The sequence below is a fragment of the Mustela lutreola genome, chromosome 11 (assembly GCF_030435805.1).
Source record: "Mustela lutreola isolate mMusLut2 chromosome 11, mMusLut2.pri, whole genome shotgun sequence".
In the NCBI taxonomy this organism is placed as follows: Eukaryota; Metazoa; Chordata; class Mammalia; order Carnivora; family Mustelidae; genus Mustela; species Mustela lutreola.
In genome coordinates, this window is record NC_081300.1 from 87145660 (window position 1) to 87170571 (window position 24912).

Genomic DNA, 24912 nt, shown 5'->3' on the forward strand with positions numbered 1-24912 from the left:
GAGCTTTTAGGTCAAAGAAACTGTTTTTGCAGATAATACTCATGTTTTTGTCTCTATATGAATGCCATTGTAAAATATAAGTTTTTAAAAAGGATTTTATTTATTTGAGAGAGCATGAGCATGAGCAGGGGGAGGGGCAGAGGGAGCAGCAGGCTCCCCACTGAGCAGGGAGCCCGATGTAGGGCTCGATCCCAGGACCCTGGGATCATGACCTGAGCCAAACGCAGACGCTTAATGGACTGAGCCACCCAGGCGCCCCATAAAATATGATTTTTAATGCTTTTTTTTTTTTTAAATGGAGGAGGGGATCCAGGGAGGCACAGTGCCCAGAGCCACAAAAGTCATAATCCAACCCTGGCCAAAAGGGACAGAAAATAAAGGATTCAAGTAAAGGATGCATCATTTCACATAACTGGCCTCATGTTCCACTGTCTCAGTTCAGATAACTGTAAGCAAGTTGTGAAGACCTTTGGTTCTGGAACCCAGCATCAGCCACTTTGTGTGTACTCCACAGACAGCCTGGTGCCCCACAACTTCTGGGACTGACCTTCAATAATAGTATGCTTATGGGTGGGCACAGCGAAATGAGACCGTGCTGCACTCAGGGCTCATTATTTTCATCTCCCAATTATACAGAGAGGCGTGCTTGCATGAAAACTATCTAATTTTTACCTCCGCTTTAGTGTGCTCCTGAGGGACTGCCTATTACAGTTGGATGAAAGGTTTGCTTTAGATCCTATTATTTAAAAGTCTATTATTTATACCGGTTAAAAACATGTCCTTGCTTAATTGATACCTCTTTAATGATTTCCTGGGAGAACAGATCTTAGAGATTTTCACTGTATATTGTGTATATCAAAGATAGTCTTGACTCAATTCTTTATTCTTTTCATTTTAATTCCTTCCCCCCACCCTGAGTCACCTTGGATTGGATACATGTTCATTCATAATCCCCATATGCATATGCTTTTTGATTTTGCTAACAGAATATTTTTATACTTTGCTCCAAAGTTTTCAGAATCATTTCTCTTGGTAAATCCAATTTTGAAAAACCGATTCAAATGTTCTGTTTTGATTTTAGAAATTCATTTTGGAAAAGGTCAGGCTGTTTGGATCACTTTAAAGGTTTGCTCGAAGGAACAAGATAATTCTTTCTCTGGAGTTTTGCTCACAAGTTATTTTGACCAGAGCCAGCATTTCTGACTCTTCCAAATTTCAGGGTGACTTGCATTCAAGAGCAATGTTAAGTCCATCATTCAGTTTTGGTCCCAGAGAAATTAATGGTCAGAAACCGACATGATGAGTTTCACCTTCCAAGATTCTTTCCACCGAGATTTCCAATTACCCCCTTGCGCCATCTGAAAGGTTAATTTTAAAACTAGTACCATGTCTAATTGTGTTAGGAGCACATGACTTCTAAAGGACAAATCTATATAAATGATTACCCTTGGAAGAAAGCTACATGTAAGCAGTTTATCCTGGTTGTTTAAAGAGCATCCCTTTTAAGCTCTCCTGGGTTGCAAACGCCTTCAGGTTCTGTGCTGCTTGTGTGGTATTATTTGCTCAAAAGCTCTTATTAGATACAGGTACACATGTTCCAAATGGTGTCACTAATGATACATGATCTATGTTAAAACAGTTTAAAGATTTTTATTGATTTATTTGAGAGAGCAGGAGAGCACGTGAGGGGAGGGGTAGAGGGTGAGGGAGAGAAAGAGAGAGAATCCCAAGCAGACTCCATGCTGAGCGTGGAGCCCGATGTAGGACTCGATCTCACGATCCTGAGATGATAACCTGAGCTGAAACCAAGAGTCTGACACTCAACCGACTGAACCAACGAGGTGCTCCTACCTACATTAAGTTAGTTTAAAGACTTAATATACTTATCTCCCTCCTGACCCTCCCTACACCTCTCTCTTCTGTCCATTTTGATCCATCTCTTCTCTAGGACCGCACCCTGCCAATCTGTCTTCAACGTGCGTCTTCCCTCCCATGGTCCATGGTCTTCTGTCTTCACTGCTTGCCTTTTATTTTTATTTTTTTTTAAATTTTTTTTTAAGGAGTTCTGAAGTTTGCCTTTCTTCCCTTGCCTGCTCTTTAGGAGTACCAGGCTCAAGTGGAAGAAATGAGGTTGATGATGAATCAGTTGGAAGAGGACCTTGTTTCGGCAAGGAGACGGAGTGATCTCTATGAATCGGAGTTGAGAGAGTCTCGGCTCGCTGCTGAAGAGTTCAAGCGGAAAGCGACAGAATGTCAGCATAAACTAATGAAGGTAGCCAAGCCGCCTCTCAGAAGGCTGTTTTTGGGGTAGAACTCCTGGCTGATCTTAGTAAGAATCAAGGGAATACTAGCTTAATGAGTGTATGTTTGGGGAATAAGGGAGTACTCTGCAAAGCTCCTGGTCTTTTTTTTTTTTTTTTAATAGAAGATAATGTAGTTATTATTATTATTATCATCATCATCATCATCATCATTTGGCTGTAGATATCAAGAAAATATGTTTTATCTCTTAAATTACAGGCTAAGGATCAAGGGAAGCCTGAAGTGGGGGATTATTCCAAACTGGAGAAGGTATTTTCCATTACTGGTCCTGCTATATTTGGTAGACAATCTGTAAACTTTTTTTTTTTAAGATTTTATTTATTTGAGAGAGAGAGCTCACACATATGGGAATGGGGGTGGGCTGGGGCAGAGGAGCAGAGGGAGAGGGACAGGCAGACTCGGACTGAGTGTAGAGACCAAACTCAAGGCTCCATCTCAGAACCGATCATGAGCCGAAATCAAGAGTAGGACACTCAACTGACTGAGCCATGCAGAGACCTGATAATCTTTTAAATGTTACTCTTCACTGCCAGACATTGGTTAACAATACTCTTGCAATGGATAGAGAACTCTAGCAGGTTTATTTTGACTGTCAATCTTTGGGCAACCACATTTAGCTTTAACTGTTGTTATAGGGATGAAAGATACCTTATTTTTTATCATGTCTGATCACAGTAACATACAAACCGAGACACCTAATAAAACATAGGTGAAAATTTCTATAATCTTAAGACACTGGGCAACTTTGATTCTCTTGCCCTTTCTGTATTATTGGTTCTAGGAAAGTAGCATGGAGATTTTCATGGGGACATTCAAAGATTTCTCTGATAGGTCTCTATTCTTTCTCTCCATTAGTGGGGGCTGGAAAACAGAACAGAAAGACCCCATAGAAACCTTCAGACAATAGCACTGCAGTAAATGTAGCCAGCCATTCATGCCACCTTATTTTTTGCTTTATTTCCCGGAATTTTAATTATAGATCAATGCTGAGCAACAGCTCAAAATTCAGGAGCTCCAAGAGAAGCTGGAAAAGGTAAGCCCGAGGTGATTTTTGGGGGAACTTACCCCTCATTTCCAAATACTTTTCTTTGCCTTGTCCTGGAGCCCAAAAGATGAAAAAGACAGAATTAGTCAGCCTGCACCGAGGAAAATGAAGGGGGAGTGAGCTATTACCTGAAAATATCAGAGTTCTGAATATAGTTTTTCTTTTTGACACATGTCAGCTGTGTTTATTTTTAAAAACCCAAGCTGCGTGAGACTCTCAAGTAAAAGTTCTAATTATACTATGACAGAACCCATGAGGCCAAGAGGCCAGCTTCTCTCCCTTCAGAGGGCCAGGCTCCCTGTTTTGCACATTTGTAAGAGAAGCAGGTGTTGTTTATGGCCCAGATGGCTTTCAGTGTGAAACTGTCCACCTGAAGACTGGGGGAGCTGGGGAGTCATCTCCAGGTGGGGGAGGGGGTGGGTTTGTTTTAAGGCATCCTGTATAGTTGGGGCTAATGACCCTCCCGTTGGCTGAACTCTGGAAATGCTAATGCATGGCCCAGAACGGCCATGGTTCTGAGATATGCCTGTCCCAGCAAAGACGGCCCTGTGTTTCCTAGCCTGGTTTAATAGAGCCTCTTCGTACTCTTTTTTGTTATAGTTGTTGTTTTAAAGTTGTGGTGAAAAACACACAACATTAAATTTACTATCCTAACCATTTTTTTTTAAAGAGTTATCTATTTATTTGAGAGAGAAATAGCGTGTGCATCTGTGCTGTGCATGCAAGTTGGGGGAGGGGCAGAGGAAGATAATTTTTAAGCAGACTCCTGCTGAGCATGGATCCTGACTAGGGGCTCGATCTCAGGACCCATGAGGTTATGATCTGAGCTGAAACCAAGAGTCGGATGCTTAACCAACTGAGCCACCAAGGCACCCTGGCCATTTTAACCATTTTAAGGATAGAGTTTGGTCGTGTTAAGTGTATTCACGTTGCTGCGCAGTGGATCTCTAGAACCTTTTCATCTGGCAAAGGTGAAACCCTTGACCTGCTGATTCTCCTTCCTCCCTCCCCCTAGCCCTTGGTCAACCACCGTTCTTCGTTCTCTTTCTGTGATTTGGGCTGCTCTAGAGCCTTCTGAGGAGTGGCATCATAGAGCATTAGGTCTTCCGTGACTGCCTCATTTCGTTTCGCATCATGTCCTAGAGGTTCCTCCACATTGTACCGTGGGGCAGAGTTTCCTTCTCTTTAGAGACTGTGTGATATTCCGTTGTGTGGATAGACTACATTTTGATTGTCATCCAGTCATCTGCCTCCTTCTCACCTGTCCTGGAGATGGCCAATGAAAGCCTTCTTAGCCCTCTTTCATGTAGATGTTTGTATAAGGATACCCATTTCTATCTAGAACTGTGTTCTCCATCAGAAGTATGATGCAAGCCATGAGTGTCAGCTACTGGTGTAATTTTAAATCTTCTAGTAGCCACCTTAAACAGGCAGAAAGTAACAGGTGATTTTATTTGAATAATGCAGTCTATTTAATTCGATAGAGCCAAAATACCATTGCAGCATGTATCTGATATTAAAACATTTATACTCTTTCAGTTTTTAAACGAATCAAACATAAGTTACCTTAAAAATAAATTTTCCAGTCACATTGCAAGTGCTCCCTGGGGCCAGTGGCTCCCATGTTGGACAGTGCTAGTCTCAAAGATGAAGTTTTCTTGAAGTTCGACTTTTTAAAATTGTAATTCAAAGCCAGTAAGTGTGAGACTGTTGGTTTCTTACTCTCAGATCTGTGCTATGATGCTGTAAGAGCAGCAGTGTCATTAGGATCCAAACGAAAATTAACTTCAAAAGGTGTAGCTTTTTCTTTTGTTTTCTTTTTAAGCAGAGATTTGTGAATTACCAGTGAACTCTATGGTTGTTACAGACTTTGATAGGTTGAAGAAAAGCTTACAGTTTTTATCCTGTTTTTTAATAAAAGTAGTACAGATTCCCTGTAGGAAAGTCAGCAAATGAGATAATTAAATAAGGAGAAACTTTTTAAAAAAATTTTATTTATTTATTTGACAGACAGAGATCACAAGTAGGCAGAGAGGCGGACAGAGAGAGAGGGAGAAGCAGGCTCCCTGCTGAGCCAAGAGCCGGATGCGGGGCTCGATCCCACGACCCTGAGATCATGGCTTGAGCCGAAAGCAAAAGCTTTAATCCCACTGAGCCACCCAGGTGCCCCTAAACAAGGAGAAACTTAATGCTCTGAGGGTAAATACATTCACACCTGGGTAGATAAGTCCTGCTAGGCCTTTGTGTTTGCATTTACTATGTTGCATTGAATCGAAGATACTAATGATTATTAGACACTCTATCTGTGTACCCCAAGAAGGAAAAACTGCTGTCCATTTTAACTGTACGATGCATTCTAAATTCAGTGATGTTTACGTATATATACACATATATAAATAATATTTATTATATTATTACAATATGTATTATATATAATGCATTTTAAATTCTATATTATATATAATGCATTCTAAATTTTAAATATAATATATATAAACATCACTGAATTTAGAATGCATTATATATAATATAATACATATTATAATATATAGTATATGTGTGTGTGTATATATACATGTATGCATATATATATGCACTTTAATGGAGAGGAAATGCAGAATAAAGTGAATGTGAATGGGTTTTGAAAATCGATCTGGTACGTATACACTCAGTATTGCCTGACTTTTCCCATTGAGGAGATCACCAGCATCTTTTTATGTGAATGACTTTGGCCCTCTTTCTCCTGTTCCTTCGCCCCGGGTAGGCTGTAAAAGCCAGCACAGAGGCCACCGAGCTGCTGCAGAATATCCGCCAGGCCAAGGAGCGGGCCGAGCGTGAGCTGGAGAAGCTGCAGAACCGGGAGGACTCCTCCGAAGGCATAAAAAAGAAGCTGGTGGAGGCCGAGGTGAGCAGGGGTCCTCAGCCCGTGCTGGACTGAGTCTGGGTCCCGGCGTGGCCGCCCGCGAGCAGCCGACCAGCTTTGGGCCGTGCCGAGAAGAGACACTGCGGATCCGCTTTCCCTTCTGCCAATCCCTTTGGAACCTGAGAGGCTTGGCAGCGTTTTTCCCCAAAGGGGAAGAAAAGACTGGTCACAGCAGCTTCAAGTAGAAAGATGTCCTGATAAGAACACTGCTTTTCTGTTCATTTTCCTCTGGCCTCAGGAACCTGCAGGGGATTCACGTTTCAGTCCGTGAACTGTAACACTCTCCCTCAAGTTTCTCTTTCTCTTCCCTCCGCATCCCTGTTTTTCCTTGCCTCTTCCCACAGACTTAATAACATTACCTTTCAAGGCTTCAGGTGTTACCTGTGTGTCGATGGCCCCCCCAGGGCCCGTGTTTTGGGCCTTTTCTCTCCCTCCAATTCTTTGTTGTTGTTGTTGTTGCTGAAATATTTGATATAATTATACAGGAAACACATGAGTGTCTTCTTATTGTAGAAAACTTGAACAGTACTGAAGAACAGAGAATAAAAAGTAACACTTCCCCCCGACTCCCCTCCACCTCCCTCACCACTTTGGTGATTGTCACAGAGAACAGATCGTAGTTGACTTAACCCTCCCCCTGCCCCCCCCAACATTGCCGGGCCCTCTGCCTTCCCCTGCCCTGGTGTTGGCGGGTGCATCAAATCTAGAGTGAACTCAGTATCTTCCCCCATGAGTGGGGCTCCCTTCTTAATCTCCTCATGCCAGTCAGGACCAGTGTCACTCATCTGGTCACCCCAGGCTTGAAACCTTGACATCGTCTTTTCCTCCTTGCTCCCTGCCATTCGGTCCTATAAATCCAGCCACACTGTCTCCCCCATTCACCCCTACTTGCCATTTCTGTGGGCTTCCTCACAGTCCAGGCCTTCCTTCCCTTAGCTGAGCACACTTCGTCATTTCGGGGCCCTCTACTTTCCATCTTCCCTTCCTCCCCACTGGCTCGTTTGACATAAGACTCACTGGCCTCAACCGGAGACTCATCAGCACCCCCTGCCCCATCCCAGAGCTTTCAGAGCTTCCCTGTGTCCTGTGTGCACCCCTGAACTTGGTACGTGAAACTCGGCGCCATTCGACCCACTAGTGCTCCCTTTTACCTTCTCTCCTCTGTCCCCTAACTCATCTTGTGCTCTAGTGGCTGGAGGCTTCTCCTGCGGCCTCACCGGCTCCCTACCAGCTCCCTACCGCCTCCATATTTGTGCTAATGCATCGGCCTTTGTCTGAAGGGCCTTCCACCCTCCCCTCCTGCCCTCCCCAGTCCAGCCTGGGTATCCCAGCACTCTCCAAAGCTCACATCTCGGTGACTTCTCCCTTTGGCTCCTTCGGCGAAAAGGACTTTCTCCCGCCTGCAACCTCCCACCGCCCTCTGAACCCGATTTTCTGTATGGCCCTTACCCATCTTAACCTCTATTATGTTTCTTTGTGTTTGTCTTATCTTTCCCAAGGGCAGGAATTCTGTCGGCTCCCTCTCCGTATTTTCCGTGATGCCTAGTGTGATACTTTGCAGATAGTAGGTGCTTGGTAAATATTTGAATGAATGAATGCACTCTTGTAACCCAACACAACCAAGTACTTGGATTCTAGAATCTTCTTTTCCTCACCGTTGCTTCGGGTGCCCAAGACTTCTCTTCCTGCCTTGCGCGTATGCTTCTCGAGGGCACTCTCCCTTGGTGCAGGCGCTGTGCCCATAGCAGTTACTCCATTAAAACTCTCTGATTGATTCATGATCTACAGGAACGCCGCCATTCTCTGGAGAACAAGGTAAAGAGGCTAGAGACCATGGAGCGTAGAGAAAACAGACTGAAGGATGACATCCAGACAAAATCCCAACAGATCCAGCAGATGGCTGATAAAATTCTGGTGAGCAGGAACAAAAGCTGAAAAGTTAAAAGACAACAGGTTAGAGGTCACAGAGGGAAGGTGGTGAAAAGAGGAACGGAACGCCGTCACCCAGGGGAGGTATCACCGAGTAGGTGAGTGGAGAGAAGCGGCTTCAGTGTCGGCCCCATGCTAGGATAGCACGAGTAACCAAATGTTGGACGTCTCGGCACCGGTAACAGATCCGTAAATATTACTTTTCCGCTCTGTTTGCTACCGCCTGATATTTTAAAACATGAACGTGCATCCTCTGTCATTTCCAATACATATTTACAGGAGCACTGATGTACTTCTATTGGCAGAGTTTTGTATGGCTGTTAACGTTGCGATGGCAATTTGCAAAACGGTGGGGCTTTAGACCTTTAAAACCCAAACCCAGATTTTTGCTTTTGGAGAAGACAGAAATTAGTCACGCAGGGCTGTTTTTCTCAGAGTAGTATTTGTCATAGATCTGCGTTCGCCCACTCACTCTCTCTGCTACAGTTGGTTATTAGTATTATTTCCCCCCCTTAATTTCCTTAGATGTAGCAAGTCTTTTTTTAGGTTTGTAAAGCCTCATGATTCTGTTTTCGGCTCTGGTGACCAAATTAACTTCATCAAGGAAGCCCGGCTTGGGTGCTACTTGCGGATGTGGTGAGGTTTTTGTCCTAGGCAGGTGAACTTTTAAAGGACTGTCCTTGGATCTCAGTCCCAAAGCCAGGAATGTGTGCCACGCGTGGGAGTCTTAGCGATGACATGGAATCTTTTCATAGCCCCCTTCTCCCTGCCCCTAGGAGAGACCCTGGAGTGGTCGATTGTTCCTTTCCACTGTAAGGAGGCGAGGTGGTGCGCAGGCCGGTGCATCTCTCTCTGTGTCTCTCTGTATCACTTCTGGGAAGTGGGTCACCTGCGACTATATGAACTCAAGAATGGCCAACTTACAGACCTATCCTTAATACCAACCCCCCCCAAAAAAACCCACCAAAACCCCCAAACCCTTCAAAACTTTACCTGTGTTTGCATATATTCACGAAGATATGGATGCTCTTGAGTGAACAGGTGAAAGAGAAATTGGTTGAATTGTTTTGCTTTAACACAGTCTTTGTATATACGTCTGCACACAAAGGCAAATGTGACTGTTAGTCTACCCTTTCTGTTCTCTTGTTCCATCATCAAAGTTTCTCTTGGCGACTGTCAAGTGTGTGAATTTTACCATGAGTAAAATTAGATCCTACTGAGATCCCACCACCACTGTCCCTTGCTTGGTGCAAACGAAGTGGTTAAGTCTCTTGTGGTTGCAAAGTGTTTCTCTGTTTAATGGTGATGTGTTCATTCATTCATTCAACAAATATTTAATGAGCTTCTACTATGTGCCAAGCACTGTTCTAGGAGCTGGAAATGTAGCAGTGAAGAACCATGTTTGCATAACAGGACTGAAGAGTTTGATCCGATACATAGAGAAAAGATAATGTTTTACAAAAATGACAACAACAACAAAAAATGCCAAACCACCAAGAAGTCAGATTTAGAATATCTGCTTTTCCAAAGATTTGCTTGCAATTAAAATGTAGGAGTAGAGCATTCTCCCTTCTTGGATTCTGTGTTGTTAACTTCCATTCACATATAGACCAGAAATTGGGTCTTCAAGTCATCAGGTCCAGGGATCTGAGTTGTTTTTTTTTTTTTTTTTTTTTTTTTTTTTTACCTGTTTTTAGACTCTGCTTTCCATTCCTGTACTCTATTAGGAGGACCAAAACTCAGACAAGATGATTATCAAGCGATTTCTAACCTAAAGAAAAAGTAAACAGATTTCTTTGTTTGAAGGGTATCTTGCCACCTGCCTGACTACCTTTTTTTTTTTATTGGAAAGTGCCTTTTGTTCAAGAAACCTGTGCTTAGACTGTGAAGTACTCAGGATGTGGGCAGAAGGGGGTCCTTACTACTGCCATATGATGATGGTGCTTGGAAACAGATCCCAAAATGTCATTTGCTTTAAAATATTTGCTATTCTGATAAGACCTTTTCAAAACAGGTAATTGGCATTTTCATTATGGCAAAGTCTTTTGCTTTAATGAAAGAAGTCATTGCAGGAGATCCTTTAGTGCACATAAAGCCCTTAAAGTATGTTTTTATTAATTAAAATCCTGTTTACATTCAACGTTTCAAGATCACATCTGTTAGACTGCAATAGATCTTGTGCACCTGGTCTTAAAATTGAACACTTTACTGGCCCCTGAAGCAAAGTCAATGCTTGTAGGCTTTAGAATTTCAAAAGCTTAATCAGTAACATTTTATGTGCATGTGAATCTGAAACTATTTTTCCCTCGTTTTAACGACATATCCTGTATAATTTCCTTATTCTTCAAAATTTTCATAATTACTTCCACTTGAAGGAAAAATTTCACAACTGTGAAGAGATGAAAACTTGGGATAATGACTTTTGATATTAGTAATTAACTAATGGGTCCAGATTCATAAGAATTAATGTGGATGCAGAGATCTGCATTTAGAGAATGTTTCAGTAGATTGAATGCTGCCTTTTATAAGATCAGTTTATAATCCATCGGCAAATGAATTGGTATAATTTTCAAATGAATAACGATTTTGTTTAAAAGCAGAAATCTTAGAACGAAGGGAATATTACATCTGAACTATTTATATCACTTTATATCACTCCAAATTCTCTTCCCATCTTTAATATATATGCATACATATTTGGGTCATTATTATCAGTGTATTTTATGTTCTACTTTGCTCCTATTAGCACTGTAGCCTATAAACATAATACCATAGGAGCATCTCCAGATACTCACTTTCTCCGCATACTAGTCAGTTAAAACAAAAATCATTCAACCCTCAAAGTGTTTGAATTGTAACATTTCTTTACTTTCCATTGCTAGGGTGAGCAATCATGTTGCTAATCAGGAAAATACAAATTTTTTTTTTATCATAATAAAATAACTTGCAGTTTAAAAGAAATTGAAATTACTTATTTTCATTTAAGGCTGTTATGACAGTGAAAATGGCCTGAGGCTCAAGGCACTGGACAGGGGCTTTGTGCTGCACTAAACTTTCAAATGTTGCCTTGTGACTGTCCATTCTCTGTGCACAGATGAAGATGTGCCTTTGTTTGACCTGTCACACTGACAGCGTTCTGATCCCAGCCCCCCAGCTGTGTGTGTATGTGTTTGAATACTTGGACCCGGAAACCCCAGGGCCAAGGATCGGTGGTGGTTTCCTTCCCAAGAGCCTTAGGGCTAGTCATGAAGGAACATGTGCCTGTTGCTTGTGGTGCCAGTGCCAAAGTCATGTTTCCCGTGAATGTCGAACACACTTGAACTATGTCTTTCCCTCTGCATACCTGACCGTCTGTTCCTTTGTGTCCAGGAGCTGGAGGAGAAGCACCGCGAGGCCCAGGTCTCCGCCCAGCACCTAGAGGTGCACCTGAAACAGAAAGAACAGCACTACGAGGAAAAAATTAAAGTAAACACACTTTCTGATTTTCTTTGGCATTCTCCCTCTGGCATGACCTAGCTTCTCTCTCTTCCGGGACACTTTGGGCTCCTTCTTGCTAGACCCAATGCCTGTTTGGGGTAAATGCTGTCCTCAGGCCATGGTGGGAGGTGTTGAGATATTAACCCATGTGGGGGATATTCAAAAAGACATACATATATATTTTAATTAGTAATCTCTGTTCTATTTTTAATGTGTTTTTCACCCCACTGTCATTCAGTCCATGATAATTTCAAGTTAGCCACAGACTCACCATTCTTTGCTTTAATTTCCTTTCTGCATCTCAGACCTGAACCTTTTCCTTTGGTTTAAAGTCTATCCTTGAGGACTTTCTTTAGCGAAGACCTGCTGGTGACAAGGTCCCGGTTCTGCGGGTCTAAAAGTATATTTTTTTCATACTCATTCTTGAAAGATGTTCTGCCTGGGGATAAAATTCTGGGTTGGCACTTACTTTTTAGGACACCCTTTGAAGGTGTCACTCCATTGTCTTTTGACTTATTATTTCTAATGAGAAGTTAGCTGTCAGTTGAACCTTTGCTTTCTTTGACAGTCATTGCTCTTTTTTTGTTTGGCTGCTTTTAAAATTTTGCCCAGTCTTTAATTTTCCAAAATTTTACTGTGATATATCTAAATGCAGATTGATTATTTATCTTGCTTGGATAGGACTTTAAAATATATTAGTATCTTTTATCAGTTCTGGATAATTATTGGTCACTGTATCTCAAATATTGTCCCTTCTCCTTCCTTCTTTCTTTTTGAGAGTTTGAATGGGCTTCACATATGATTTTTTGTTTTCATAGTTTCCATTTCTTTATCTCTCGATGCACATTGGGGGTAAGTTCTGGATGGTTTTCTACTTTACTAATTCTTACCTGTCAAATCTGCTATTAAACCCATCCACTGAGTTTTAAATTTCAGTTACTGTATTTTTGATTTCTAGACATTTTATTTGGCTCCTTCCCAAGTTTACTAGATTATGTAAGACAATAATTTTCTATTCCCTGCATTCATTTTTAAGCTTTTCTTCTTTAAACACATCAGCATGGTTGTTTTATATTCTTTATTTGATAATTCCAGTATCTGATGTATCTGAAGGTCTGATTCTGCTCTGTTGTTTCTCTTTCTTGTTTTTCATGGTGGCTGTCTTCTTGTGTGCTTGGCCAGTTGCTCATTTTCCTTAGAAAATTATTGTTGGGAATTCTTTGAGGCTTTGAATGGAAATATGTGCCCCCTTTGAGGGTGGCCCTGGGCTTAGACTTCTCTCTCTTCTTACCCTTTACAGCTATTAAAAGTGAAGTTCAAGTTTATTTGGTTCAGCAAATACCTCAAGTTAAAAACAGTTTTATGCCCATCTAAACTCTCTAGGTTTCTGCTTTCACTTAGAATTTTAGTCTCTAATTTCTTTCTTTCTTTCTTTCTTTCTTTCTTTCTTTCTTTCTTTCTTTCTTTCTTTCTTTCTTTCTCTTCCTTCCTTTCTTTCTTTCTTTCTTTCTTTCTTTTTAAAGATTTTATTTATTTATTTGACACAGAGAGAGAGAGAGACCATGAGAGAGGGAATACAAGCAGGGGAAGCTGGAGAAGGAGAAGCAGGCTTCCAGCTGAGCAGAGAGCCTGATGTGGGGCTTGATCCCAGGATGCTAGGATCATGACCTGAGCCAAAGGCAGAAGCTTAATGACTGAGTCACCCAGGCACCCCCTGTCTCTAATTTCTTACTGTCTTGCCAATTTTGGGAAAAATGTTTTCTGTGTTTTATCTAACATTTTAAATCATTTTCCATAGAAAGACTGGCCTAAATAATCTAGCCCACTGTATAAAATACTAAATTTGGTTATTATTCCAATTATTGAAATTCCTTCAATAATTAAAATTGTTTCAATTCAGTTATTATTAATAAATTCAATGATCAGAAAAAATGCCAACTTATCTATTTCCTTTTAAAATCCATCACATTTTCATTATGACTTTGGACCAAGCCTTTAATCAATTCTCTTGTTCCCAAGAGTCAGACATTGGTGATTACATCTTAAGTATGTCTTCCCCTTCCCCTAAATATTAATAGGAGGCTTTTAATTTTTGTGATTATCCTGTTAAACATATATATGCCCACACAGCATTATGATCATCACTCCCCTGGGACCTTTGTAGGGTTTTTAAATTTGTTTTGTTTTTGACCCCTGGTGTTACTTCTGATTATTTTTCATTAAACAAAAACAAAAAACAAAAAACAAAAAAAACAGAAAAATAACCCAGAAGTGACTTCAGAGTGTTGTAGTGTGACCCCCTACTCAGTATATTTTTAAACTTTTTATACTGATCCTTTGAATTCTTACTGGCTTCCCAACTTTGATCTTTAGAATAAACCAACTTCCAGAATGTTACAAGAATATATGCAGTAGTCCACTTGCATGATGAAAATAGCCATGCATAAAATTTATTCTGTAATTTGGGTGAATATATTGACTTTCCTGTCCATAAGCTGTGTTCCATCTTAAATTGGTATATAAATGTCTACAGTGGCTCTCTCATTTCAAGTTCCTTGCTTCCCTCTCATGCATCTTTCTTCTTGTTCGTCCTTCTGCCAGTTGAGCCCTATTAAAGCGGAGGTGTGTGTGTTGTTGATAGAGGTCTGTTCCTCTCTAACTCCTGTTGGTATCCATCACAGCCCAAAGTTGAGGTTTTATTTTGAGCATGAGTCACCCTGAAAATGTGCTTCGTTGCTTTAGCACCCCATAAAAAGGAGCGTACCTGGTGCAGGTACTGTGTGGTCTCCATAACCTTCTAGATGGAAAGAACTTTGTTTTATAGATCCTAGGGAATGCCACGGAAAGCCTTGTTTTCTTCCGTCTTCCCTACTGGAATCTTTATGAAACCATTGCTTTTGAACCTGTCCTGCCTTGTGCTTCCTGTTCCAGCCTCCCTAAGGCCATTTTAGTAATAATCATGGTCATACCCTAGATTCTGCCCTTTTCTTGTTCGTAATTTTAGAATCACGCCCCAACATCCTAGAGAATAGGCCACTTATCCCATTGAGCTTCTCCCCTCCTCCCTTGACCTGTCCTCCACCTTTTGTTCTCCACAGACTCTCAATCTATTTTTTTTCATCAGTCAGTTCTAGTTTAAAGCCCTCTTTGAAATCTGTTCTTTCCTCTCTCTCTCATGTGAACCCCCTCCCTGCTGACTGGCTCCTTTTAGGAGCTCATGTCCCCATGAGCCACGAAGGTCCCTTCACAATAGACATTGTGGGAAAGGCAGATTTCAGTCCCCTCTGTGACCCCAATTCTTTCAGCATCTTCCCAGTATCGGAAGCAGCTGGTGCCATTCAGAAAAGGCAGAGTAGATTCTCTGTGATGAGAAACACAGGTCTGTGGTCAGAGGCTTGGGCAAGTTATGATGTTGTCTTCCTTTTCTCCCCCTGTCTGTCTTTCTTACTTGTTTTGGCAGCTGGGAGGGCTGTGTGTGCCTCGCAGAACATTAGATCAAGCTGGTGGTTGGTGACACCATTACTGTTTTATTTTTTCCCCTTGGGAACAGTAGGTGCTTGCAGTGGTGTTCTCAGCCCCGAGAACACATGATTTCTCTTCCCCTGGGAGAAGGTTTCTCTCTCCAGTGCCTTTTTTTTTGGTTTCCCAGCTGGATCAGAGGAAAGAACGGAGGAGGAAAAGGGCACTTTCTCTCTCTCTCTCTCTCTTTTATGTTGTTTTTTCAAACTATTGACTCTCCACCTACTTTATTGGTGGGCCGAATCCTCTCGTCCCTGTCTGTTTCTGAACATCAGCTTTGGTTGCACAGACGTCCTCGGTCTTCAGCTTTCTGTCCCTCCGTACACAGCCTTAGAAATATCTAGATTAATTCTGTACAGATTAAGAGTGAGCAGGGTTCTGAAAACTGGTGCATTGACTACGAGAAAGTTGTCCCCAGGTAACATCTGTACATTGTAAGATCTCGAGACAGATCTTTTTTCTCTCATTCTGGAGTCTACTTCCACTGAGAATATATACCTCTTGAGTCTTTTTGGCTGCTGATTTTAAAATAAGTTCTTAGTTCAAGTCCTCTGGTTCCATGCCATTTGATGGTCATGCTTGATTTCTTGCCTTTGTCCTGGCTCATAAGCAGATTCCCAGTCCCTCTCTTTGCCCCAGACTTTTCTTGGCCTCTTCACTGCTTCTCCTGCTTTTTCCAAAAACCCCCAGTTAGCCTTCCCTGCTCAGCTTTGCTACTCAGGACAGTAACTTTTTTTGTTTCTCATAGGTGTTGGACAACCAGATAAAGAAAGACCTGGCCGATAAAGAGACTCTGGAGAATCTGATGCAGAGACACGAAGAGGAGGCCCACGAGAAGGGCAAAATTCTCAGTGAGCAGAAGGCGGTAGGTATAAGGAATCGCAAAGCCAGTTTTCCAAGGAGGGCTTGTGAAACGTGCCCAGAATCACACACCCAAGGAGAGTCCATTCCTGCTGATGAATTATTCTTCCTGTTTAATCCTGTGGAGTTTGTTGCCTATAGCAAGCCCTCTGCAACTCCTCATCTCCTAAAATCAGCAGGGGTGGTGGCTCAGGGTGGCCGACTTTGCCTTTCGTGCTCTTCTTTAAGGACTCATGCTGGTCTGTCATCAGCGTTGCCCTTCACAGTGCCGCCTGACAAGACGGCCAGTGGCTCTACATCTTTCTTACAGGCCTCCTTTCTCTGCGCTCTTGCCTTTTTCACCTGGGTAGGCCCGGGTTTCAGGAACTTTCTGCTCATAAGGTTCACCTGGGATTTTCATTCATCCACCCCTAGTCTCGGACCCCACAGGGACTCTGAGCCTCAGAATCTCAAAGGGAGGGTCCTGGGAAGTTAGAACTTTTAATCAGCACCTCCCCCCCATTCCTCCCCGATTCTTATAATATATTAGGTTGAGAAAACTTTGATGTAGAGAATCTAGGACAGTAGTGAAATGAGAGCCCCACGGGTGATGAGAAACAGAAGTTAGCAGATTCAAGTTAGAGGCTCAGGCAGGCCCAGGCCACATGCACGTGACGCAGGCCTGCTTACTCACAGAATGTCCAGTTCCTAAGTTGGTGCTTCTGTGTGGTTTCCACGCAGGCCACTTAGGTAGCGTGGGGATGTGTAATCTCTGAGAAACTACTGAGCACCACAGTCTGGGCAGTAAGGCCTGTGACCCTCAGGCTACAGAGCAGTTGACTCCCCTGGTACCTCTAGTCAGACAGCCTGAATTTCAAGGGGAGCCTTTGACCCTGGCCCCACGGCCCCCATTACTCTCCTTCTGGTAAAACTGTCTGTGTGTAAGATTTCAAAGGCCCTCCCTGTGTTTCAGATGATCAATGCTATGGATTCCAAGATCAGATCCCTGGAACAGAGGATTGTGGAACTCTCAGAAGCCAACAAACTTGCGGCGAACAGCAGTCTTTTCACCCAGAGGAACATGTAAGTACTCACGTGCCATCTGCGTGCATGATTACACATCGGTCTTCTCTCTGGGGGCAGAAATTTCGTTCTTCTGTCTGATGAAGCCGGAGCAGATTTAATTACTTCTGTAGTTTGTTCCAGAACCCTGTTCTACCTATGTAATTTTGCCCTCTCTTAAGTGGTCTCATTCTGTCATGCCCTTTCTTTGGAGCTAGGTTTTCTCAAATGCTTCCAATTGCCATCAGATGACAGAGTGCTTTGCTCTCTCTAATGAGGGCTATTTATAGTTCGCTTTTGGAGAGCTGCGGGCCTTGTTCCCCAGACTTGCCTCCCATGATTAGCCAGAGGTGATCTTGTGTATGTCTGGTTGACCCTCCTCCGTCCTGCTGTTGTTAAGTTAGGCCCAGGGACATGAGGTTTGTAAGGGCTCCCTGTGTTCCAGGAGTGCTTGTGTCTTAATCTTCTCCCCCAAAGAATTACCATCTCTGGGAATCCCCCCCACCCTCAAATTAGGTACCTCTCTTCAGAGATCTTCTAAAACCTTCCCATTTTTACTTAAACCAACTCAGTGGGCCGCTTTTTGGTCTTCGAGTCTTTTCCAGTTTCTGATACTTGTGAGCAGTCTGGTGGGGCTTGGAGCAAGGTCTATGGAGAAGTGGAAGGAACAGCATTTCTTCCCCTCATTGCCCTTTTTTTCCCCGGGGAACCAACTCCGTGAGCGGTTGGGGCACTCTTGTACTCTGTAGAGGCCCCTTTCTGCCCCTAGACAGGCTCAAAGAAAGGGGGGGGTCTACCTTAGGAAGGAAATGTTATTGTCTCTTGCATTCCCCTTGACCTTCCTGAATCCCATAGAGGAGGGCCTCTGAACAGTGAGGGCTACATGGGTTCCAGGTCCCCATGCTGGGATCAGGCACACGAGGCCAGATCAGGACAGAGCCCACCTGGGAATGGCCATGCCTGCTAACAGAGACACTCCTCTCACTCTGTTCCTGTCCGGCCCGCTGAGGGCACGTGCTCACCTCTAATGAGACTGTGATTTTTGCTTGGCTCCTCCACCACCCCCACCAGGAAGGCCCAGGAAGAGATGATTTCAGAACTCAGGCAACAGAAGTTCTACCTGGAGACACAGGCAGGGAAGCTGGAGGCCCAGAACCGAAAGCTGGAGGAGCAGCTGGAGAAAATCAGCCACCAAGACCACAGTGACAAGAATCGGCTGCTGGAGCTGGAGACAAGGTTGAGGGAGGTGAGAGTGAGGGGCCCTCGCCCAGGAGGATTCACTGGGGGTCGGGGGCCCCGAAACCTGCCAGGTGTCAAGCATCCGTCAGCATATACCCAAGAGGCACTGTGCATGGTGGTGAAGTGTGCAGACCGGGCCACCCTGATCTGGGGGAGGATTCCACTTCTAATTCTTGCGAGCTCCATGACCTTGGGCAGCCTACCATCTCTCCGTGCTTCCGTTGCCTCATTGGCCAAATGGCCACGATGTGGGAGATCCCTCTGAGGGTCACAGGAGGATTATGTGCATCGGTGCTTTTGTCAAACTGCAGGGGGGCAGAGTGATTCCTCCCTCATCCAGATTTAGTGCAGGCCATGTGCCCGAGTCCATGCTCGGGCTTTAGTGCCTGGGATCCACCATCTGGTGGCCTGCTGACAGTGGCAGCGGTCTCCTAGTGGAAGAGAAGAGACAAATCACAGTTTTAATGGAAGGTGGTTCTCTTCAGAGACTTAAGGAAGCTGGGAAGGGTAGCCAAGTTTTGGGGAGGAAAGTTTTGCACATTTGGTGGCAGACACGCTGAGGGTGATTGAAGCTGTGCCGGAACGTGTACTCACTGAGTATTCATTAAATGCCTGCGGTGTGCCGGGCAGTAGCTTGTCTCTGTGGTGGCGATGACAGACCCCATCCTTGATGCTGGGGGCTGTTGCCTAGCGCACAGGGTTAGCTGGCTGGACAGAGGAGATTGGGAGAGTGGTTGCCGGAAGCGTGACATCACAGCTAGGTGGGAAGACAGCGCCTGCAGCCTAGTGGGAACTGGTCCGGGATTTGTGACAGAATTCTTCAGAGAGCACATGGTCTCTCGTAAAGGAAAAGACTGAAACACACAGAGGTCTGAGGGCTAAACCAAGTTTAGCCCGTGGTTCTTGTGCTGGAGTGTGAAAATGAGGCCAGTCCTCCAAAGGACAGGAAAAAACCAAAACAGATGCATTGTCTTGTGTGTTTCAGGGCCGGTCCAGATATAGACCCCTCTATTAGGATCATCTCGTGTGTCTGTTGAAAGGCGGATTCCTGGGCCTCTTCCTCTCTCAGCGTTTTTGAATGAACTAGGATGTGGGGGGATGAGGGGAGCAGGGATCTGCCTTTTGAAAAATCTCCAGGTGGTTCTCATACTCCCACAACAGTGGTTCTGTTCTGGGTTGTCCAAAAGCCCTAGGTGGTGGTTTCAGTTTTATTATCCAGGCTATACTTTTACTGTTCAGTAAGTTTAACAACATTTCCCCGTAGTGTCAGCCTTAAGAGTGTGAGTGTAAATAACTGATTTCTTTGAGCGTGGGAACACCAACTAGCTGTTTTGCCTTCCCTTCCCACAAATGTCTCTCTTAGCTCGACACCTGCCCTGCATCTGTCGCTCATCTGGGCAGCGAAAATGCCCCTGAGGGAGCAAGTTGTTTTTTTTTCCCTTGAATCTATACAGCTTGCCCCCCCACTGCCGAGAAAGGTGGCAGAGAGTTAGAATGCTGGTAAGAAGCTCAGGATCGTCATACTCCCGGGAATTCTGGAGCTTAACTTTAAATATAACAATGCAGGTCCACCTTCTCTTTGCTGCCTGCTGCTCCCCGAGACTGGGGACAGAGGATCAAGCCTCCGGTTTGATTCCCCTTTGAGGCTTTCCGTACCCTGTGCGTGCAGCGTGAGCTCTTCCTTAACCGGGGGTGTGGAGTTGCGCAGGTGCAGGGCTCTGGGGCCCTCCTGTCATTGCACAGCCTCATGCTCGCCCACCCCTGCACGACTCACCATTCCCTGCCACCCCTGGTTCTGCCAAGTGGCCTCAGGGGAGCTTTTTGGCTCACTGACAGAGTCGCAGCCTGCTCGGACTGCTGGCATTTTAATAAGACAAACAGCAAGCTGTGGACTCTCAAGCTGGATTTCCTGGGTTCGAAGCCAGCCCTGCCACCGTGGAGCTGTGTGACATTTGCTCAGTCATGTACCCTGTTGGTGCCACAGCGTGCCGCTGTGTAGGGTGGCAGCGACAGTGGCGCCTCCCTCTCTGTCTTGTTATGAAGGTGGAATGAGCTGAAAGAGTGCCTGGCGCCTTGGGAGCGAGGACTGCCTTGGCAGCTGTTGTGTCGCTGCCATTGTCGCTAGTGGGAGAGCTCAGTCTTGGCTTCACCTGCCACTGATTGGCCAAGGGCTCCCAGAGATTGCCAGCCCAGACCTTTCTCATGGGTCCTGACCCATTGTCCTAGTAGACATTAGATACCTCCACCTGGATGTCTCCCTTGCTGCTCAAGTTCAGTACGTCAGCAGGAATTTCCTACCTTTCTTCTTACACTGGCTCTTCCTCTCGTGTTCCCTGGCGTGGCAGAGGTCTCCCTGCGCAGTTCACCCGGCCAGAAGCTCAGGTGTCACCTTCTGTCCTTTGTCTCTTGCCCCACCTCAAATTAATCCCAAATCCTGTTGGTTCTCTAGGCTTAATCTTTTGTCTTTTATAAGTCCTTGTTCTCTTCACCCTTATAGCTTTTGGGACTTGGGTGTCACCTTTTCCAGGGACCCTTCTCTGACCCTCCAAAATGGGATGGAACATCTCATTTGTGTCCCCAGGGCCTTGTGTATTTAGGTCATCACGTTGTGTACCTGTCGGCAGCCCCTGTTCGACAGTGAGCTTCCTGAGGGCAGCAGGTACTTCTTATTTGCTTGACATCCCCAATGACTGGCACAGAGTCCAGTGGCCAGAACAGCCTTGTCAGTGTTGGTTACGTCAACAGGGTCTCCCTCATCTCCATGCCTTTGGATGTCTTAGTTCCTCTGCTTGGAATTTTCTTTCCTATTTGCTGGTTTGGCTCCTAGAAATTCTTCAATAAACACATGCAGTGTTGTTCCGCCTTTACCCTCCACCGTCTTCCCTCTACATCCCCACATTTTCTGACTCTTACACTTGACCATGTATACGGTAATGGTTGGTTTTCACTTTTCCTCCAGCTCAAGGGCAGAAACTTTCATCTTCAAATTCCTTTTTATATGGAAGTTGCTGAGTACATTTTTCTTGAATGGATGAAACATTGAGTAGATAGAAGGACAAATGGGCAGATGGAGGGAAGAATGATTCCTTCATAATGTGACATTAATGTGGGCTACCTAATTAGAATAAATCAGAGCAGGAGTATATATGTACGTATGTATTTAAAGATTTATTTGACACAGAGAGAGAGAAAGAGAGGAGTGCATGCTCAAGGAGAGGGGCAAAAGAAGAGAATCTTCAATGAGATTCCCCATTGAGCACAGGGCCTGACCCAGGGTTAGATCCTATGACCCATGAGATCATATGATCCAAGAGTCAGATGCTTAACCAACTGAGCCACCCGGGCACTCCAGAGCAGGAACATTTAAAATAAATTAGAATTTTCATCCCAATCGTAAAGAGGTCCCTGTTACCAATATGATGTCATTTATAGCTATTTACTTTTAAATGCTTTTCTAATAAGAATAATTGGCACAATTTTCACTCGGGAATCTTGGGTGGTTTTTCCTTTGAAGCCTCCCCAGACCTTTGAAAGTTTGGTTTGTACAGCCATTCTCTTACACGTTCTTGCTCCCAGTCATTTCTGAGACTCCTAAAGTCAGATCAGTTTTACAGCAGATCCGCTTTTCTCCATCGCAGCCGGGCGGTGGGAGTTTGAATCCATGATCACACTGAAGATGTGAGTTGAACAGCCTGTTGTGTCTCTGCTAGCCAGGGTTAGCTCATCCGACTAGTGAGCTGCATTGTTTCCAGCTGGGGTCCACTGAGCATTTGTGTGTGTCTCTTCCTGCCCCTCTCAGGTCAGTCTAGAGCACGAGGAGCAGAAGCTGGAGCTAAAGCGCCAGCTCACAGAGCTGCAGCTCTCGCTGCAGGAGCGCGAGTCCCAGCTGACGGCCCTGCAGGCGGCCCGGGCAGCCCTGGAGAGCCAGCTGCGCCAGGCCAAGACGGAACTGGAAGAGACAACAGCGGAAGCGGAAGAGGAGATCCAGGCACTCACGGTAGGTTGCGGACAGGTCCCTCCAGGCTCCTCCAGACCTCAGTTGGGACGAGTGTGGCACTGAGGAGATGTGCTCACTCAGAGAAATCCCAAGACAAAAAATCTCCCCAGAGATGATTACGGGCCAGAAAACTGGTTTCCCTGAGAATTCTCTTTCGTGAGAATTAGTGTTAACATCTGACCTTTCCTTAGCATGTTGGAAAAGTCCCTCCTTTCTTTAGGTATCTTCCCTCTTTGAAAAATAATTGTCATTAAATTTAAAATTTTAGTTTGAACCAGAGGTCATTTACCTGAATCTTCTGCTTAGTTTTCAGTGATCATTAAAAAAATAATAGTCTTATATCTTTGAGTCTTCTTCCTACCCCATTTCTATTTTTGTACTGGTTAACCTCGTTTGCATTACATTTTTTTTAGCTGTAAATTTTCCTTCAAGTCTTATGTATGCATCTAGTATGTTCTGGATGGAAAAGATTGTTCTGAATGAGAGATTCTTTTCTCTAAGAAGGAAACCATAGTTTAAAGAAGTAGAACTTGGTGGGTATGTGAGGGTGTCCCTGGATTTAAACCTTGATTCTTTCTGGAAGTCTAAAAATATGACTTTGTCAGTTTCCCATGGTTGATTCCTCTCATGGGGACTGACCCAGGCTAACAAAACTGACAGTCTTACATATAAAATGACAACTTAACAACTCACAGTGGAAAATACAACCACCAAGTTGACTGGGATGCTATGGCTGGCTCATCTTCCCATTTTTTTTGTCCTTCAGAGAAGTCTCCTTAAAAACCTCATTTCTCTTGGAAGGTTGCGTAGTGGACCTGGACTTGGCACAGAAAACCGAATGAGTTTAATGGCTAGTAGCAGCCAAGCAGATCCATTGCTAATAGTAACACAGTGTACTTGCCAAGTGGATAGGCACAGTCATGCCTGCTGGTCAGGGTACCCTCTTCTGTGGGCAGGGCACAATGCAGCTGATTGGGTTTTGTGTTTTCTAAAATCAGGTACCTAGGTGGAGACCTTACTCACTCTGATTCATCTTGGATACGGTCCTCATTTCCATCAGTGAACATCTCTAAGCATGTAGAGTGGGGTTACTTCTACAGATGGCCATGAACAGTCGTTGCTTATGATTTATCCTGTTCAAAAGTAATGCATATGTAGTTATGTTTTAAAAACGGTCTTATTCTTAGAAGTTACCTCCCAGTCTTGGTTTCAGGAAGTGCATTATCTGAACCGACTGGGAGCATGATCTCAGTGCCAGGGTCTTTATGGACTAGTCTAGAACACGGAGGCTTCCAGGATTCTGGGATACAGGGTAATTCCGAAGGCGTAAGTGCATCTCTGATTTTCCAGGACTTATGCCAAGGTCTGTTATTGATCGCAACCTTAATTCCTCAGTGAGAACACTCACTGTGTGCTATGCCATGAGCCCCCAATACATGGTTTGGAAAAGAATCAGTCACGATATCTCTTTATTTATCCTCTGCCTTGTATCTTTCCAAACTGTTCTGAATCCATTTCGAAACAAAACAGTATAACAAGATAAAATAAGAAGGAAAAGGCCAAGAGAAAATAAGTCTAGAGAAGAAAAATATGGAGGTAGGAATGAAATGAATATAAAAGAATGCATGCCAAGAAGGCGTATGTGCTTTCTGGAATTGGGTGGCTGGGGAGAGGGACAGCCAGATAGCATTTCTTAGCTGCTTAAGGAGGCATCTAAAATCGAGCTACTATTAAACTGAATGCACTGTATGTTAATATCTTCTCCCCCTGTTCAAACCAGCCACGCTCTGAAAGAAGGAGACATTACTAATCTTATCCATACTTATGAGTCCTTGCCATGTGCCTAGTGCTGTGTCGTTAGCCTTTTTTCCCCTGGGGGTTGGCCTGTAATCCCTCAAATCCTTTTACTTCCGAGCAGAAGAGAAGGACACATTTATCTCACTGCTCTGTTGGAGTTGGGAGGGAGGGCGGTCGGCATGCATCTCATCCTGCCCATTCAGGAGGAGGAGGATATAAAATAGAGTATGTGTCACTGCTGTTTATCTGTGGGGAAATTAGTCTTTAAATCCTGTCTTGCTTCTGGTTGGAATGTGCTGTGTCTAATGGCTGCTGGAAGCCTTCACAGCAGCAAGTCACGACTTAATTTAGTCCGATGAGATCACTGCCTCAGAGCATCTTCTTATGAAAAAATAAAGAAACAAACCTCCCTGAGTCTAGAAACTAGAGCCCTACCACTCTTGCAGATGAAGATGCCTGGGAAAATAGGGCTTTTTCAAGGGAGGGCAGGAAAAAAAAGTCTCACTGCAGTTTTGTAACTTGTCATGCAAGAATCCAAATCCCATATCAACTTGCCTCAGTCCAGTTTTGAGGCTTTGGGTTTTCCTCTCCCCTCCCTTTGATTCTGTTTTATAAACCTGGTTATGGACTGCATGCGGCTGGATGGCTTTGTTGAATTTGTGCTGGAGACTTTATTTTGCCGAGAGGAAGAGGACATGGCCACAGGTGCGGTACCCTGACTCTGTCTCATTGTTCAGGCCCCACAGAAACATCCGCCATATT

At 44.1% G+C, this 24912-nt stretch overlaps 1 protein-coding gene across 9 annotated transcripts in view; it reads left to right on the plus strand.

The window, feature by feature from the left end:
• CIT (citron rho-interacting serine/threonine kinase) overlaps positions 1-24912 on the plus strand; it is a 167913-nt gene that overhangs the window by 87279 nt on the left and 55722 nt on the right. For 6 of the 9 annotated variants that reach the window (XM_059138701.1, XM_059138700.1, XM_059138703.1 and 3 more), the window contains exons 14-23: positions 2102-2272; positions 2521-2571; positions 3302-3355; positions 6132-6272; positions 8079-8204; positions 11589-11684; positions 15964-16080; positions 17029-17138; positions 18189-18363; positions 22156-22353. In XM_059138701.1, coding sequence (XP_058994684.1) covers positions 2102-2272; positions 2521-2571; positions 3302-3355; positions 6132-6272; positions 8079-8204; positions 11589-11684; positions 15964-16080; positions 17029-17138; positions 18189-18363; positions 22156-22353 — 1239 coding nt within the window. The remainder of the gene's footprint in view (positions 1-2101; positions 2273-2520; positions 2572-3301; positions 3356-6131; positions 6273-8078; positions 8205-11588; positions 11685-15963; positions 16081-17028; positions 17139-18188; positions 18364-22155; positions 22354-24912) is intronic. The other 3 variants (XM_059138706.1, XM_059138708.1, XM_059138709.1) reach the window with 1 other exon arrangement.